Source organism: Prionailurus viverrinus, chromosome A2, assembly GCF_022837055.1.
Source record: "Prionailurus viverrinus isolate Anna chromosome A2, UM_Priviv_1.0, whole genome shotgun sequence".
NCBI classification, from domain to species: domain Eukaryota; kingdom Metazoa; phylum Chordata; class Mammalia; order Carnivora; family Felidae; genus Prionailurus; species Prionailurus viverrinus.
This window is the reverse complement of record NC_062562.1, coordinates 163,085,647-163,099,434: the sequence shown is the minus strand read 5'-3', so window position 1 is coordinate 163,099,434 and position 13,788 is coordinate 163,085,647. Positions and strand designations below refer to the sequence as shown.

General features: G+C 48.6%; 1 protein-coding gene across 7 annotated transcripts; it reads left to right on the top strand.

The window, feature by feature from the left end:
• Positions 1-4,983: 4,983 nt before the first annotated feature.
• Positions 4,984-10,262, top strand: LOC125151278 (GTPase IMAP family member 1-like). 7 transcript variants are annotated; one of them, XM_047831988.1, is made up of 4 exons: positions 4,993-5,074; positions 5,255-5,303; positions 7,886-7,934; positions 9,167-10,262. In XM_047831988.1, the coding sequence occupies exons 2-4, from the start codon at positions 5,301-5,303 to the stop codon at positions 10,024-10,026; spliced, it is 912 nt and encodes a 303-aa protein (XP_047687944.1). In that variant the 5' UTR covers positions 4,993-5,074; positions 5,255-5,300; the 3' UTR covers positions 10,027-10,262. The 7 variants fall into 7 exon arrangements, with proteins under 7 accessions (XP_047687986.1, XP_047687944.1, XP_047687977.1 ...); XM_047832030.1 differs by lacking the exon at positions 5,255-5,303 and having other exon boundaries at positions 4,984-5,074; XM_047832021.1 differs by lacking the exon at positions 5,255-5,303 and having other exon boundaries at positions 5,017-5,074; positions 8,379-10,262.
• The last annotated feature ends 3,526 nt before the right edge of the window (positions 10,263-13,788 follow it).

Genomic DNA, 13,788 nt, shown 5'->3' with positions numbered 1-13,788 from the left:
AAGAACTCACAGGCTGCCAGGACCAGCTGACAGAATTCAGTGATCTGCCCTCTCTGGGATTTAGAACAAAGTTGGCACGGTTTCTGCTGTTACCTTCATTTCTTTCTTTTGGTTTCAACTTGACATCTTTTAGTGCTTCACTCTCATCTTTGTGGAGTGTCTCGAGTGCTTTATTACAAATGATAAACACAGTAAGTAAATCTTAAACAAGGGATAAAGGAAAGACTTATATTTATGGCACCATATCACAGCACAGTTTTTTCTGTTATTGTTTGCCACAGTCCCTTCCATTTTCAAGAAATGGGTAACAGGGTGATTTCTCGTATATTCACTCGTGCACAGAAATCCATACATCTTATTTCAGCCCCAGCAATTTCCTGCCTCACCTCTCCCGAGTCTGTCTTCCTCATCAGGCCACAAAGGTGAGGTCACAGGTTCGTGTCTTCCTATTTGTGGCTGCTCTTGTGCTCAAAAGGCACTGGGGCAGGAAGGCGGAGCCAAGGAGGAACCCCACCATGGAGATCTCACTGGCCTCTGCACAGGATACTTTTTCCATCTCTCCCCAGGCTGGTGCTGGCCTGAGGATGAAGTGGACGTCTTCCTGGGAATCTACCACCAGGGCCTGTTCAAAGCAAGCACAACAGCTAGATCTTTTGACCCTAACGTGGTCTGAACAAGTCAGTTCTGCTCTTTATTAGAATAGGTGCACACGGATGCTGCTACCTTCCAAAATTTTGACCAATTTTTCTACTGGTTGTTTGTTCACTGAATGATTGATTGATTGATTAAAGTTTATTTATTAATTTTGAGAGAGAGAGAGAGAGTGAGGAGGGGAGGGACAGATAAAGAGGGAGAGAGAGGATCCCAAGCACACTCCTTGCCAGCACAGAGCATGACACAGGGCTTGAATTCACAAACAGTGAGATCATGACCTGAACTGAAACCAGGAGTCAGATGCTCAAGCAAATAGCCCCTCACGTCCCTCCAAGTTTTAAAAATTTTTCACTCAAAACATAAATAGCTAACAAACAGCCAAGCAGCTTTATTATTTTTCACTATTATTTATTTTTCCAGAAGAAATAGAACTTGAAATTTGCACTGAAATGACTCAAGTCCAAGCTGTGAAATAATATAAACCACTCTTTGGAAATACAGGGAGAGGCCAGCGTCTCTCTCACCCTTTGCAAGTTCACCATATCTGCAGTTAGTAGGACAGCGGGACTCCGTATAAAAACGTCTGTCGGTAAGACGGTGGTAACTGCTGCCTAGCTCCCTTTTGACGGTGTTTTGTTTAACTATAATAAGACACCACAAGGGGAAGACAAGACGAGGCAAACTCCAGGCAGCCAGCAGGAAGGAAGAAGGGGAGGGTTGGCAATGTGGCCAGAGTTTGACCCAAAACTAGGACAGGCTTCCATATGTCCTGGAGGAACCCTACAGACCTAGTACTGGTGGGACAGCCATAAGTGGTGCAACGTATATATTTTGAAAAATATATTAAAGTCTCTTAAAGTTGTTCCAAGATCATTCAGCAAATGAAGAAAGATTATTTCAAAAAAAAACAAAAAGTCTACTAAATGGTAGTAAGAACAGTGAGTCTGTGACACTTACCATAAGCTGCTTCTTCCCTTCCAACACACACTCACCTCCTCTGGAAGGAACTGCATTTTGGAAGGTGTGGCCAAGAAGCTGGGGCTCCCTGTCCCCACAGCCTTCCAGCAAGAGAACAGTATCTTGGAAGGAATCAGCTGGTGGTCAGTAGGTTTAACCACTGGGTATAGTGCGGACAGGCAGAGTGGTTAGGGAAAGACGCACAGAGTGGGGCTAAGACAACTGTCACCTCCCGGGACTGTGCAGGCCCAGGCTGCACCCACTGAGGAGAGACACCAGAGGTTTCACCCTGCAGGGGAAGCAGACTTCACCAGGAAAGTCCAGCCAAACACGCAAACCCCGTGCACAAAGTTGCATTGAAGCGACCAGAGCAGATATCCTTGTCTTATCTCTGATCACTGGGGCAAAGCTCTCAGTCTTTCATCAAGTATGGTACCAGTGGTGGGAGTTTTCACATTGATTTCCTTCAGTTCTTCCAACATGCTTAGAATTGCTCTTTGGAAGCCCTGTCTCTGAATTCAATATCTAGGGCCTTTACCAGGCAATTCCTGTGGCCTGAGTTTTTCCAGTATATGGGTCACACCTTCCTGTTTCATTGTACATCTTACAGGTGTTGTCAAAAACTGGGTATTTTAGGTAACATGGTGTAGTGAATCTGGATACTATTCCCTTTCTGCCTTTCTAGGCCTTGATTTGCTGCTGTCTGTGTGTCCATAAGGATACAGAAATTGCTTTTTTAAACAACAAAATAGAAATTCTGCAGCGGAAATGTATGACTGAAATGAAAATTTTACTAGTGGAGCTCAACGATAGATTTGAATGGCTAGAACAAAGATTCAGTGAATTTGAAGATGTAATAATTATAAAAACACATGTACTTCACAATTGAGCCCCAAAACACAGGAAGCAAAAAATTACAGACATCAAGGAGAAATTACAATTCAACAACAAGCTGTAGACTTCAATGTCCAGGTTGACCAATGCGTACTACAGCTAATCAGAAGGTCAAAACAGAAACAGAAGATGTGACCCACAGATAAACCCAACTAGACCTAACATTACAGCACTTTACCCAACGAAGTAGATTATGCATTCTGTTCAGGTACACAGAGAACGTTCTCCTAAATATGACCAATAGGCCATAAAATGAGCCTCAATAAATCTAAGAGACTTGAAATCCTAGAGTATAACAGGGGGGAAGCTCCTTTACATCAGTCTTGACAATAATTTTTGGATTTGACCACAAAAGCAAAGGCAGTGACAGATAAAATGAACAAGTGAGATTACATCCAACTAATACGCTTCTGCCTGGCAAAGGAAACCATCAACAATACAAAAAGGCAGCCCACTACCTTTTGGGATGAGCACTGGGTGTTGTATGGAAACCAATTTGTCAATAAATTTCATAAAAAAATAATAATAATAAAAAATAATAATAAAAAAAAAGGGCAGCCCACTGAATGGGAGAAAGTATTTGCAAATCATACATTTGATAAAGGGTTAATACCCAAAATACATAAAGAACTCATATAATTAATAACAAAACCCGAGCAATTTATTTAAAAAGGACAGAGGAACTAAACAGGCATTTTCCCAAAGAGGACATCCAGGTGGCACATAGGTGCATGGAGATGTGCTCAGTATCACCATCATCAGGGGAAACGCAAATCAAAACCACAATGAGGTATCCCCTCACACCTGTTAGAATGGCTATCATCAAGAAGTCAAGAGGTAATAAGTGTTAGGGAAGATGTGGAGAAAAGGGAAGCCTTGTGCACTGTGCATGGGACGCAAATTGGTGCAGCCACTGTGGAAAACAGTATGGACGGTCCTTCAAAAATTATAGGTAGAATTACATTTGATCCGGCAATCCCACTTCTGGGTATTTATCCAAAAGAAAGGAAAGCAAGATCTCAAAGAAAGATCTGCACTCATAAGCTCCCTGCAGCATTGCTCACAATACCCAAGATGTGGAAGCAACCTAAGGGTCCAACTATGGGTATATATATATATATATATATATATATTGTTCTGTGAAAAGAAAGAGGAACATCTTGTCATTTGCAACAACAGGGTCGAACTTGAGGGCATTATCATAAGCGAAACATGTCGAACAGAGAAAAACAAATACTGTATGATATCACTTTTATGTGGAATTTTAAAAAGCCAAACTGATAGAAATGGAGAATAGAACCGTGGTGATCAGGGGCTGGGGGTAGGGGGATGGGGAGACATTGGTCAAAGAGTACAAAGTTCCAGTTATAAGATGAATAAGTTGTGGGGATCTAATGTGCAGCCCAGTGATTATGGCTCATACCACTGTATCATACCTTAATAGTTACAAGAGAGTAGATGATCTTAAATGTATCACTCAAAATGAGTAATGGTAAATATGTGATGTGATGCAGGTATTAGCTAATAATACTGTGGTGGCAATTATTTTGCAATATAGAAGTGTATCAAATCAACACATTGCACCCTTTAAAATTACAGTGTTACATTTCAATTATATCTCAATAAAGCTGGATAAGGTGTGGGGGAATAAGGTGGAGGGCCATGGGTTAGGTATTTTCACTAGAGAGAATGAACTGGCAAGACTGGCTAAAAATCAGGCCCCAGAGCATTAGCTTCAGATTAAGTGAAAGTCCTCACTACACACAGGGAGAGTTGACTCCAGAAACTGTAAGTGAGTTAGGCAAAATCGCAGAATTGATTCCAGAACAAACCAGGTCCGGGGCACATAGCACCATACGTTGTTGTAGACTTCTCTCCACAAATTGTATGGCTATTTCACTCACAGCTATTTTCCTCTCTCATGACCTCCTGACAGGAGAAACAGACACTTGGGCCAGAGATACCAACTTGAGGCTAGCCTAAGTCTCCTATGAAAATTCCATCCTCTTCCTGCCGTCTGATCTTTAATAGCTGAAAAGACCTCTTTTTCTTTAGGAATGAGGAGATGGCAGAGAGGACCACATTGGTGGCCTTGTCCACACTGATGTCCAGTCAAGGATTCCTCCCTGATTCCTGGGGAAGGAGACTCTCAAGAGGCCATTTTCTAGGAAAACACCCAAAAAGAAAAAGGCAACTGGACATAAGAGTAGTGGGCAGAGGCCAAAACTGAGAACAGGCCTCAGAAATCTGAACTGCCCTTCACTGAGGTTACAGCCCCTCCCAGGAACAAGATGTGGTGCCACGGTGACCTTCGGAAAAGATCAGGACAGTCCCAAGCAGGGGGCGGGTTGCACAGTGGAAACAACGCAAAGGCACCCCTGGTTGGCCCACCCGGCCCATGTCCTGTCCCTTTAAATCAGCACCACTGGGCCCTCCCTCCCTGGGCTCTGAGACTTCCTCCCTGCTCTGTGCTGGCAGGAACAGCCTCTGTACTCACAACCCAAGGCACAGCACCAGGTCGCAGGTTTCTGCAGCCAACAGCAGGGCCTGTCACCACTTCTGCTTGAAGGTGAGCACACACGGGGAGGAAGGGAGCCACCTCGGGCAGGGGGGGAGTGGACGAAGTGGGGGGTGTAGGGGTGCTCTAAGGAATTCAGGGCCTGGTTGCAGCTCACTGAGTGGGCACCTGCATTCTACTACCTCCCAGGAAGGGGAGCGGGATCTAGAAAGAATAACTTCACCCTTGCAGGCTTTTCAGGGAGCTCTGAGTTTCAGAACAAGCAAGTGAAGAAGAAATGGTAAGCATCTTCTCCAGCCGTGGAGTGCGCACACTTTTACGTGGGACTACATACTTCGTCCTGCCCTGCTCCTCGCCTGGTCAGAAAGGTGTTTGCTAGAAGCACTGCCAGGGCTGAGCACGCTGGAGAAGGCTGCAGACACCCCCTCTGAGGGCATGTGCAGCCAAGGAGAGAGACATTTCTGAGGACAAACAAGTGAGTCTAACCTCAGAACACATCGCAGCGTGGAAATCGTGTCTGTGAGCCAAACCCCACTCACACCCTCCACCTCCTCAGCCCTGTGCACCCCCAGGGACTTGCAGGAGCCAGCAACAGTTATGAACATGGCCTTCAGACCTCTGCAGTACACGTGCTTGTGTGTCCTTGCACATCCCTTCCCCCCGCCAAGTTGCCCAGGGCTCTGTGCGCTGGAGCCCTCTTCATCCCCACACACTGGCTATAAATGAAGGGCTTGGACAGGATGAATGGCTCAGAAACTCAGAGCAGGGACCCGATGCAATAGAATCACTCAGGGGGTTGGGGAGGGTGCCTCAGTGGCTTGGTCCATTAAGCTTTGAGCCCTGCGATGGATTCTGTGCTGTCAGTTCAATGCCTGGAGCCTGCTTGGGATTCTTCGTCTCCCTCTCTCTCTCTCTGACCCTCCCCTGTTCATACTCCATCTCACCGTCTCTCAAAAAAATAAGTAAACAGTAAAATAAATTTTTTTATAAAAAAAATCCCTCAGGAGGAGGGGTGAGAAATACCGTTTTTTTAATGTTTATTTATATATTATTTGTTTGTTTGTTTGTTTGTTTATTTTTGAGGCAGACATGTGACCAGGGGAGGCACACATGAAGAAGAAGGAGAGAGAATCCGAAGCAGGCTCTGTGCTATCAGCACAGAGCCTGATGAGGGGCTCAAACCCACAAACCATGAGATCATGAGCTGAACCAAAATGAAGAGTCAGACACTTAACAGACTGAACCACAAAGGCACCCCTTTTTTCTTATTAAAGTACACATCTATGAAACAAAATGTCAAATATATATTTTAAAGACTCCCATAGATACTTCCAAAAGGCAGCAGGTTCAGGAAGCTGGGGAATATATAATATCCAATCACATTTAAGATGCTAGGAGTCTCCATGTTCTACATCAGTCAGTGACTCCAAGCCTCTAAACCCCAGGTGTCAGCTCTCAGAAACTCTGGAAGAATTTTTCAAATCCCATCCCAAACCATCGCAAACCTTTGGGAAGTCCCATAGGGGCCAGGAGTCCAGTGGATTTCCTAGAGCACACTTGGTCAGTTCCGTCATCGATAAGGACGTCTTGCTTTAGCTAAATTCTTGTTCTTTGCACTGAATCTTCCGGCTGTTTCTTCAGTTCTGCTGTGCAGTCAGTTATGGGAGTTTGCTAATTTTTACACACAAGATCACTACTCACCTAAAACCTGTGGGATCAACTTTACCAAGGGCTTTGGGGAGCCCAAAGGGGCGTTATGCAGAAGACAAACCTGTCATCTAACGGGTCAGAGACAAGTTATCAATCAACCCTTCCCTTTGCTTGTCCTTGTGTTTTGCCCATGGGACACAGCAGTAGCCAGGTGTTGCCATGAAGAGGTAGCATTTGAAATGGATGGTGGAGCACAGACAGGACTCAGACAGAAATGTGGGAGAGAATGAGTGGTCATGGGGGTGAGCGCACAGGTGGGCTGGAAAGGCCCTGAAACCTGTCCTCTGTGGAGCAGCTGACCCAGAATGGGAGTGAGTGGGACACAGGGCTGGCAAAGCAGACAGAGCAGAGCTGCGCCCTGGTGACCAGGTCCTCGTGAGATCATGCAGACTCCATCACTGAGTGGCTAGCTGTAGTAAATCCTGCCGGACTTGGGGTCATCGCTTAGTTTCAGAGGCCTCAGATTCGGGGCAGGAACACCAGGAGCCAGAAGGGAGTGTCCCATCTCTCCAGCACACAGGTCATATTTACACAAATGACACAAGCCAAATTCTTTGGTCTTCGGAGAGCAGATCACAGGTTCTTCACATCAGCATGGGAGATAGGTATCTTTTCCAATTTTCAAAAGCAAACTGCAAACTCTCTTCTTGTCCCCCGCCCCCCCCGGCCCCCCCCCTCGGCCCATCCCCAGCCAACCGCCCTAAGGTGGTTCCCTATGTCACTGAGCAGAATTTCTGATTCTCACGGTTTTCCAAAGTCTCCCTTGGCTGTGGAATCTTCTGAGAAATCTTTGTGCCTACAGTTAATGCCACTGACATAAATTACCTGGGAAATTCTCAGCTAAGGCTCACTCACTGACACAGAGGACGGGTTATCACTTCCACTCTGTCATTTGCACTCAGGGTCCCTGAAAGGACCAACGAGGCTCACCAAAGAATTGCATGGTTTGGTTCCAATACCAACCAGGTCCTTATAGGGTTCTTCCCCAAATTCTGATGTTCAGAGGAGGGCAGGAAGCATGACCTTTCATTGGGATGTCACCAGCTCTTTGGACCTTGCCTGAGCCACCTTAGGTAGTTATACCTATTCGATAAACAAATGAATGATTGAAGGAATGAAGGAACTAACAGGTTATGTTTGGAACTCTTTCAGGTGGGCATGGGAGGACGCAAGATGGCCAGAGATGAAGAAAATGCCTACGGTAAGAACTGATCTCAGGGTGTACATGCCCCTAGGCGTCAGCTCTGGGTCCCAAGGCCATGGGCTAACTCAAGACTGAACAGAGACATTGGGGCACCTGCGTGGCTCAGTCGGTTGAGCGTCTGAGTCCAGCTCAGGTCATGATCTTGCAGCTCGTGAGTTCGAGCCCCACGTTGGGCTCTGTGGTGACAGCTCAGAGCCTGGAGCCTGTTTCAGATTCATCTCCTTCTCTCTCTGTCCCAACCCACTCACATTCTGTCTCTGTCTCTCTCAAAAATAAATAAACATTAAAAAAAAAAAAGACTGAACAGAGACAATCCTAGACATGTCCCCATGCTGGGGTGAAACAGCTAGAGCCCCAGCTTTGCATTTTTGCTGGACCTCTGCCCCTGCCCTACTGTAGGATATTAAGTGCCTTGACCAGACTGTGCCTTGGATCCCACAGGGTACAATGAGGATAATACATCTACTCCAATCCCCACAGAAGATGTGGAGGGTTGAGATCATGGACTGGAGGGAACACGGTTTACCAGGTAGACTGTGTCCATGAACAAGGATGGAGGGTTAACTGTGTCTTACTGGAAGCAGGTTTCCTAGAGAGAAGAGGGAGGAGGAGGGGAAGTGGAGGAAGGGAAGAAGCAAAGAGATCCTGTCACCTAATACTCAGAGCAACCCTGGGAGACACAACTCTCTGTCACCCCTCCCATTATGCAGAAGACGTTAAAGGCTTAGACTAAACTTGCCCAGGGTTCCACAGCTGGCACATGCGGGGCTGTGATTCCAACCCGGGGTGTCTGGGACTCCCCGGCCTCCCAGGCCTTCTATGCCCTCCCGCATCTCCTCGCTGGGATGGCCCCTGGGAGCAGTCTGGCAGAGGCCTGGGAAGTCGTCGAGCACGGAGCAGCTCTGCAAGGTGCAGACGACCAGAGGTAATGTCAGCTGAAGTCATGACCTGCGACCTTCGAGGGGGACCCTCCAGAGCAGTGTGCACCCGGTGCCAGAGCATGGACTGGGAGGCAGGTGCAGGCACTCGAGCCAAAGATGGAAGAAAGGTGGCTAAAGATGCCCCCGGAGTCTCACAAGCTCTAACCAGAGCGCCTGGGAAAGGCCTGGTTGGACAAGCAGAAGCGGGAGGCGTCGGTGCCCTCCTCCGTTCAGGAGGCACCCCGTAGCCCCGGTGGAGCGAGATGCGCGCTCTCAGGCCGGCGGCCCAAGCCTACTCTGTCCTCATAGGTTCCCAGGACCCGGACGACCAGCAGCAGCCGCTGGCGCAGGAGCGCAGGCTCAGGCTCATCCTGGCCGGCAGGACCGGAGTGGGCAAGAGCGCCACGGGCAACAGCATCCTGGGCCACAGGCTCTTCCCGTCCAGGCTCGCGGCCACCCCGGTGACCAGAAGCTGCGCCCTGGGGAGCCGCAGCTGGGCCGGGTGGCGCGTGGAGGTCACCGACACCCCCGACCTCTTCACCGCCCAAGGGCGACACGCGGACCCGGACTGCACCGAGCGGGCCAGCTGCTACCTGCTCTCGGCGCCCGGGCCGCACGCGCTGCTGCTGGTCACGCAGCTGGGCCGCTTCACCGCCCAGGACGAGGAGGCGGCGCGCGGCGTCCGCGAGCTGTTCGGCGCCGGCGTCCTGGCGCGCGCCGTGGTCGTCTTCACGCGCCGGGAGGACCTGGAGGGGGGCTCGCTGCACGACTACGTACGCGCCACCGACAACCGCGCGCTGCGGGCCCTGGTGGCCGAGTGCGGCGGCCGCGTGTGCGCCCTGGACAACCGGGCGGCGGGCGCCGAGCGCGATGCGCAGGTGGGCGAGCTGCTGGCGCTGGTGGAGCGGCTGGCGCTGAAGCACGACGGCGCGCCCTTCACCGACGACGTGTACGGCCTGGCGTGGGCCCGGCGCCACGCGCGTCCCGAGGATACGCTCCGCCTGGTGGCCGCACGGCTGGCGGCCCGCGGTCTGGGGCGGGGGTGGAGGCGGGGGCGGCGCTGGCTGGAGGCCGCGAGGCGGGGATGGCCGCTGGCGCTCCTGCTGCTGGGGGGCGCACTGTTATTTGTCCTGCTGCTTCTCCAGCGGGGGGCTCCAGGCCCAGATTGAAGGCTCTGCCCTTCCAAATGCGGGGAGCCTGGAGGGTAAAGGGGCTGGGTCAAGGCGCTGAGGGGAACTTAAACCCAATTTCAAAGGAAACCTGGAGTTTCAGACTGGAAGTCTTAATGACTCAGGACGCCTTGGACACAGTATGGACTTTTCAAAGGCTCAAGTTCACTTTTAGCATTCAAATGTCACTTTTGACTATATGTACACTATTCAAATAAATGTGGTTAACTTTCAAATGTCCTTAATTCATTTTAGTAGTTTGGATGTATTTTTCCTTCTTGAAAAAATAGTGCATTGACTGGTAGTGTTTTGTAGAAAGTGGATTCATGGCAAAGGGAAACAAACATTTTTGTGTGTGTGTGAGCATTTATCAAAACGTAGACACTGTCTTAGTCCGCTTGAGTTGCTATTTAAAAAAAAAAACAACGGGAAAGCTCTCAGTTTTTCCCCATTGAGGATGATATTAGCTGTGGGCTTTTCATAAATGGCCTTTATGGTGTTTAAGTATGTTCCTTCTATCCCAACTTTCTCCAGGGTTTTTTTTTAAGAAAGGATGCTGAATTTTGTCAAATGGTTTTTCTGCATTGATTGACAGGATCGCATGGTTCTTTTCTTTTCTTTTATTAATGTGATGTAGCACACTGATTGATTTGCATATGTTGCACCGGCCCTGCAGCCCAGAAATGAATCCCACTTGATCATGGTGAACAATTCTTTTTATATGCTGTTGATTTTGATTTGCTAGTATCTTACTGAGAATTTTTGCATCCATATTCATCAGAGATATTGGCCTGTAGTTCTCTTTTTTTAGCTGGGTGTCTGTCTGGTTTAGGAATCAAACTAATGCTGGGTCATAGGATGAGTCTAGAAGTTTTCCTTCCCCTTCAATTTTTTGGAACAGCTTGAGAAGGATAGGTATTATCTCTGCTTTAAATGTCTGGTAGAATTCCCCAGGGAAACCATGTGGTACAGGACTCTTAGTTGTTGGGAGATTTTTGATAACTGATCGAATTTTTTATTTCTTCCCATTTGAGTTTTGGAAGTGTGTGGGTGCTTAGGAATTTGTCCGTTTCTTCCAGGTTGTCCAATTTGTTGGCATATAATTTTTCATGGTATTCCCTGAGAATTGCTTGTATTTCTGAGGGATTGAGATCAGGATCACGACAGGGATGTCCACTCTCACCGCTGAGTTTACCGTGATGTTGGAAGGTCTAGCATCAGCAATCAGGGCTGCGGGCGCCAAGCGCGATGCGCAGGTGGGCGAGCTGCTGCCGCTGGTGGAGCGGCTGGCGCTGGAGCGCGACGGCGCGCCCTTCACCCACGACGGCGTGTACGGCCTGGCGTGGGCCCGGCGCCACGCGCGTCCCGAGGACACGCTCCGCCTGGTGGCCGCGCGGCTGGTGGCCCGCGGCCTGGAGCGGGGGTGGAGGCGGGAGTGGGGGCGGGGGCGGCGCTGGCTGGAGGCCGCGCGACGGAGGTGGCGGCTGGTGCTTCTGCTGCTGTGGGGCGTGCTGTTGCTGGGCCTGGTGTTCCCGCCTGGGCCCCTGGCCTTGCCTGAGGGCCGTCCTGAGTGACCCTGTTAGAAGGACTTTGACCCATTAACTGAAGATCACGTTCCCCTGCTGGTGTTGTGCGTCTCTAGGGCCCAGAAGCTCTTCCTTCCTCCCTCCTATTCAGAGCCCTGCCTTGGGCCAACTCCTACAATACCTTCCCAGAGGTCAAGGGCTTCCCTGAGCTCTCTCTCCCTTGAGTGAAGCTGAACAACCAGCGTTTCTTTGGTCTGTTTTCCACCGATCAGACTGCCTCTCCCGTCCTTGAACTGTCTCCGCTCCTGTCTTTGCCTTCCTGTCCTGGAGTCCCCTCAGGTTAGGGTGAAAGCCAACAATGATCAGAGCCTCCGGCCATACTCGTTTATTTGAGTTATCTGAATTGAATAAATAAACGCACTAAATCACATTGTGTTTTCTTTAAATATAATTTATTGTCAAATTGGCTTCTATTCAACACCCAGTGCTCATCCCAACAAGTGCCCTCCTCAATGCCCATCCTTCAGCTGGTAGATGATTTTTCTGCTTTATCTGCCCATTGAATAGACACTATGTCATTCCTAGCCCAGTCTGCAAAAGCCAGATATCTCATGCTTGCGCGTGCGTGTGCGCACACACACACACACACACACACACACTCAAGCACCTAAAATAAGAACAGAATACACTGGAATAGAACTGTCCATCTGTACCAGCAAGGGAATGTATCCCTGGGCATGGCCATTCCCACCCCTCTGCAGCTTGCAAGCAAACGTTCTACAAGTCCCAGGAGAATAAGACTAGAGACTCCATTCCCTAGGGGCCATTGAGACCCTGAAGAAAGTCCACTTCCAAAGAGGAGTTTTTTTGACTGGCTCACACACTCAGAGGGCGAGGATACACTTTTCAACTCAGGGATAAATAAACAACATTTAAGAGGTTTGGAAATTTTTCTTTTATTTCAATCTCAAAAAAAGGCCGGGTGAGTAGGGAGACAAACAGATTTGTGGGCCAACTAGTGAGATGATGTGAGGTGCAGAATCATCTCCTTCTGTCCCATGCATCTCTGGAAGGGTCATCTCTCCGGTCCAGGTCAAATGAGCCAGGTTAGCCTCTATTGTCCATCCCAACTGTGCCTCCTTAGCTCTCCACCCACACTTGCTTTGTCTCCAACATCTCTACCCTCACACACAAAGTTAAGCCCCTCTCTGATACTACGGTGCAATTCCATATCTCTTCCCTCCAGTATCCTCTGCCAGGTTGTCCTCACAGCCAGGGATTCTCAGGTTGCTGATGACCTCAGATTTCTAATGAAATGCATAAAAAGGGGAAATTGTCTGCAACAGCTGAGCACACATGGCAAAGAAAGGCCCACCAGCCTGCATGCAAGCCATGCAGACATGAACGGGGACACGGATGCCACACGCTAAGACCTGAAATTCCCTCAACTGCAAAAGTTATTCTGGCTTAAGGGGTTGTGTATGGTTCTAGCGGAAGCCCTGATAAGGAATCTTGATTTGGGTCTTGTTCACTTCTCAAACAGAAAGAAAGAAAAAAAATAAAACAAAACTCTGGCAATGTCATTTTGCTGAGAAAGGGGATGGTCCCTGGCAAAAATAAATGTGAGAAAAGAATAACAAGGTGTCCAGCGTGAACAATGGAAACTTTTAACTCATGACCCAAATAGTGAGAAATATTGGCTTCTTGCTCTTTAGTTGGGGAGGTTGAGAGCCCAGGGAACTCCCAAGGAGCAGTGTTTGAGCTGATGGGAATATGGGAAGGAACATTCCGGGGGTCCTAGAGGGCCAGCATGTCCCACTAAGGCTGCGATCCAGGACATATTGAGAAGAGAGTGTGTTTGTGGGCAGTGTGTTAGAAGCTATCTATACATGTAGGATATATGTGAAAGTATAGAGCATGCCAGGAAAAAATGTCTGAAACAGGGTGCCTGGGACACTCAGTTGGTTAAGTGTCCAACTCTTGATTTCAGCTCAGGTCATGATCTCACTCATGGTTCATGAGATGGAGCCCCACGTTGGGCTCTGTGCTGACAGTGCAAAGCCTGCTTGGAATTCTCTCTCCCTCTCTTTCTGCCCCTTCCCCCTCTCAAAATAAATAAACTTAAAAGAAAACCTATAAAACTCTGAAGACACAGTGTAAATCTTTACAACCGTAAGTTAGGCAATAGTTTCTAATATATGACACCAAAATCAGAAGCAACCAAAGAAAATAGATG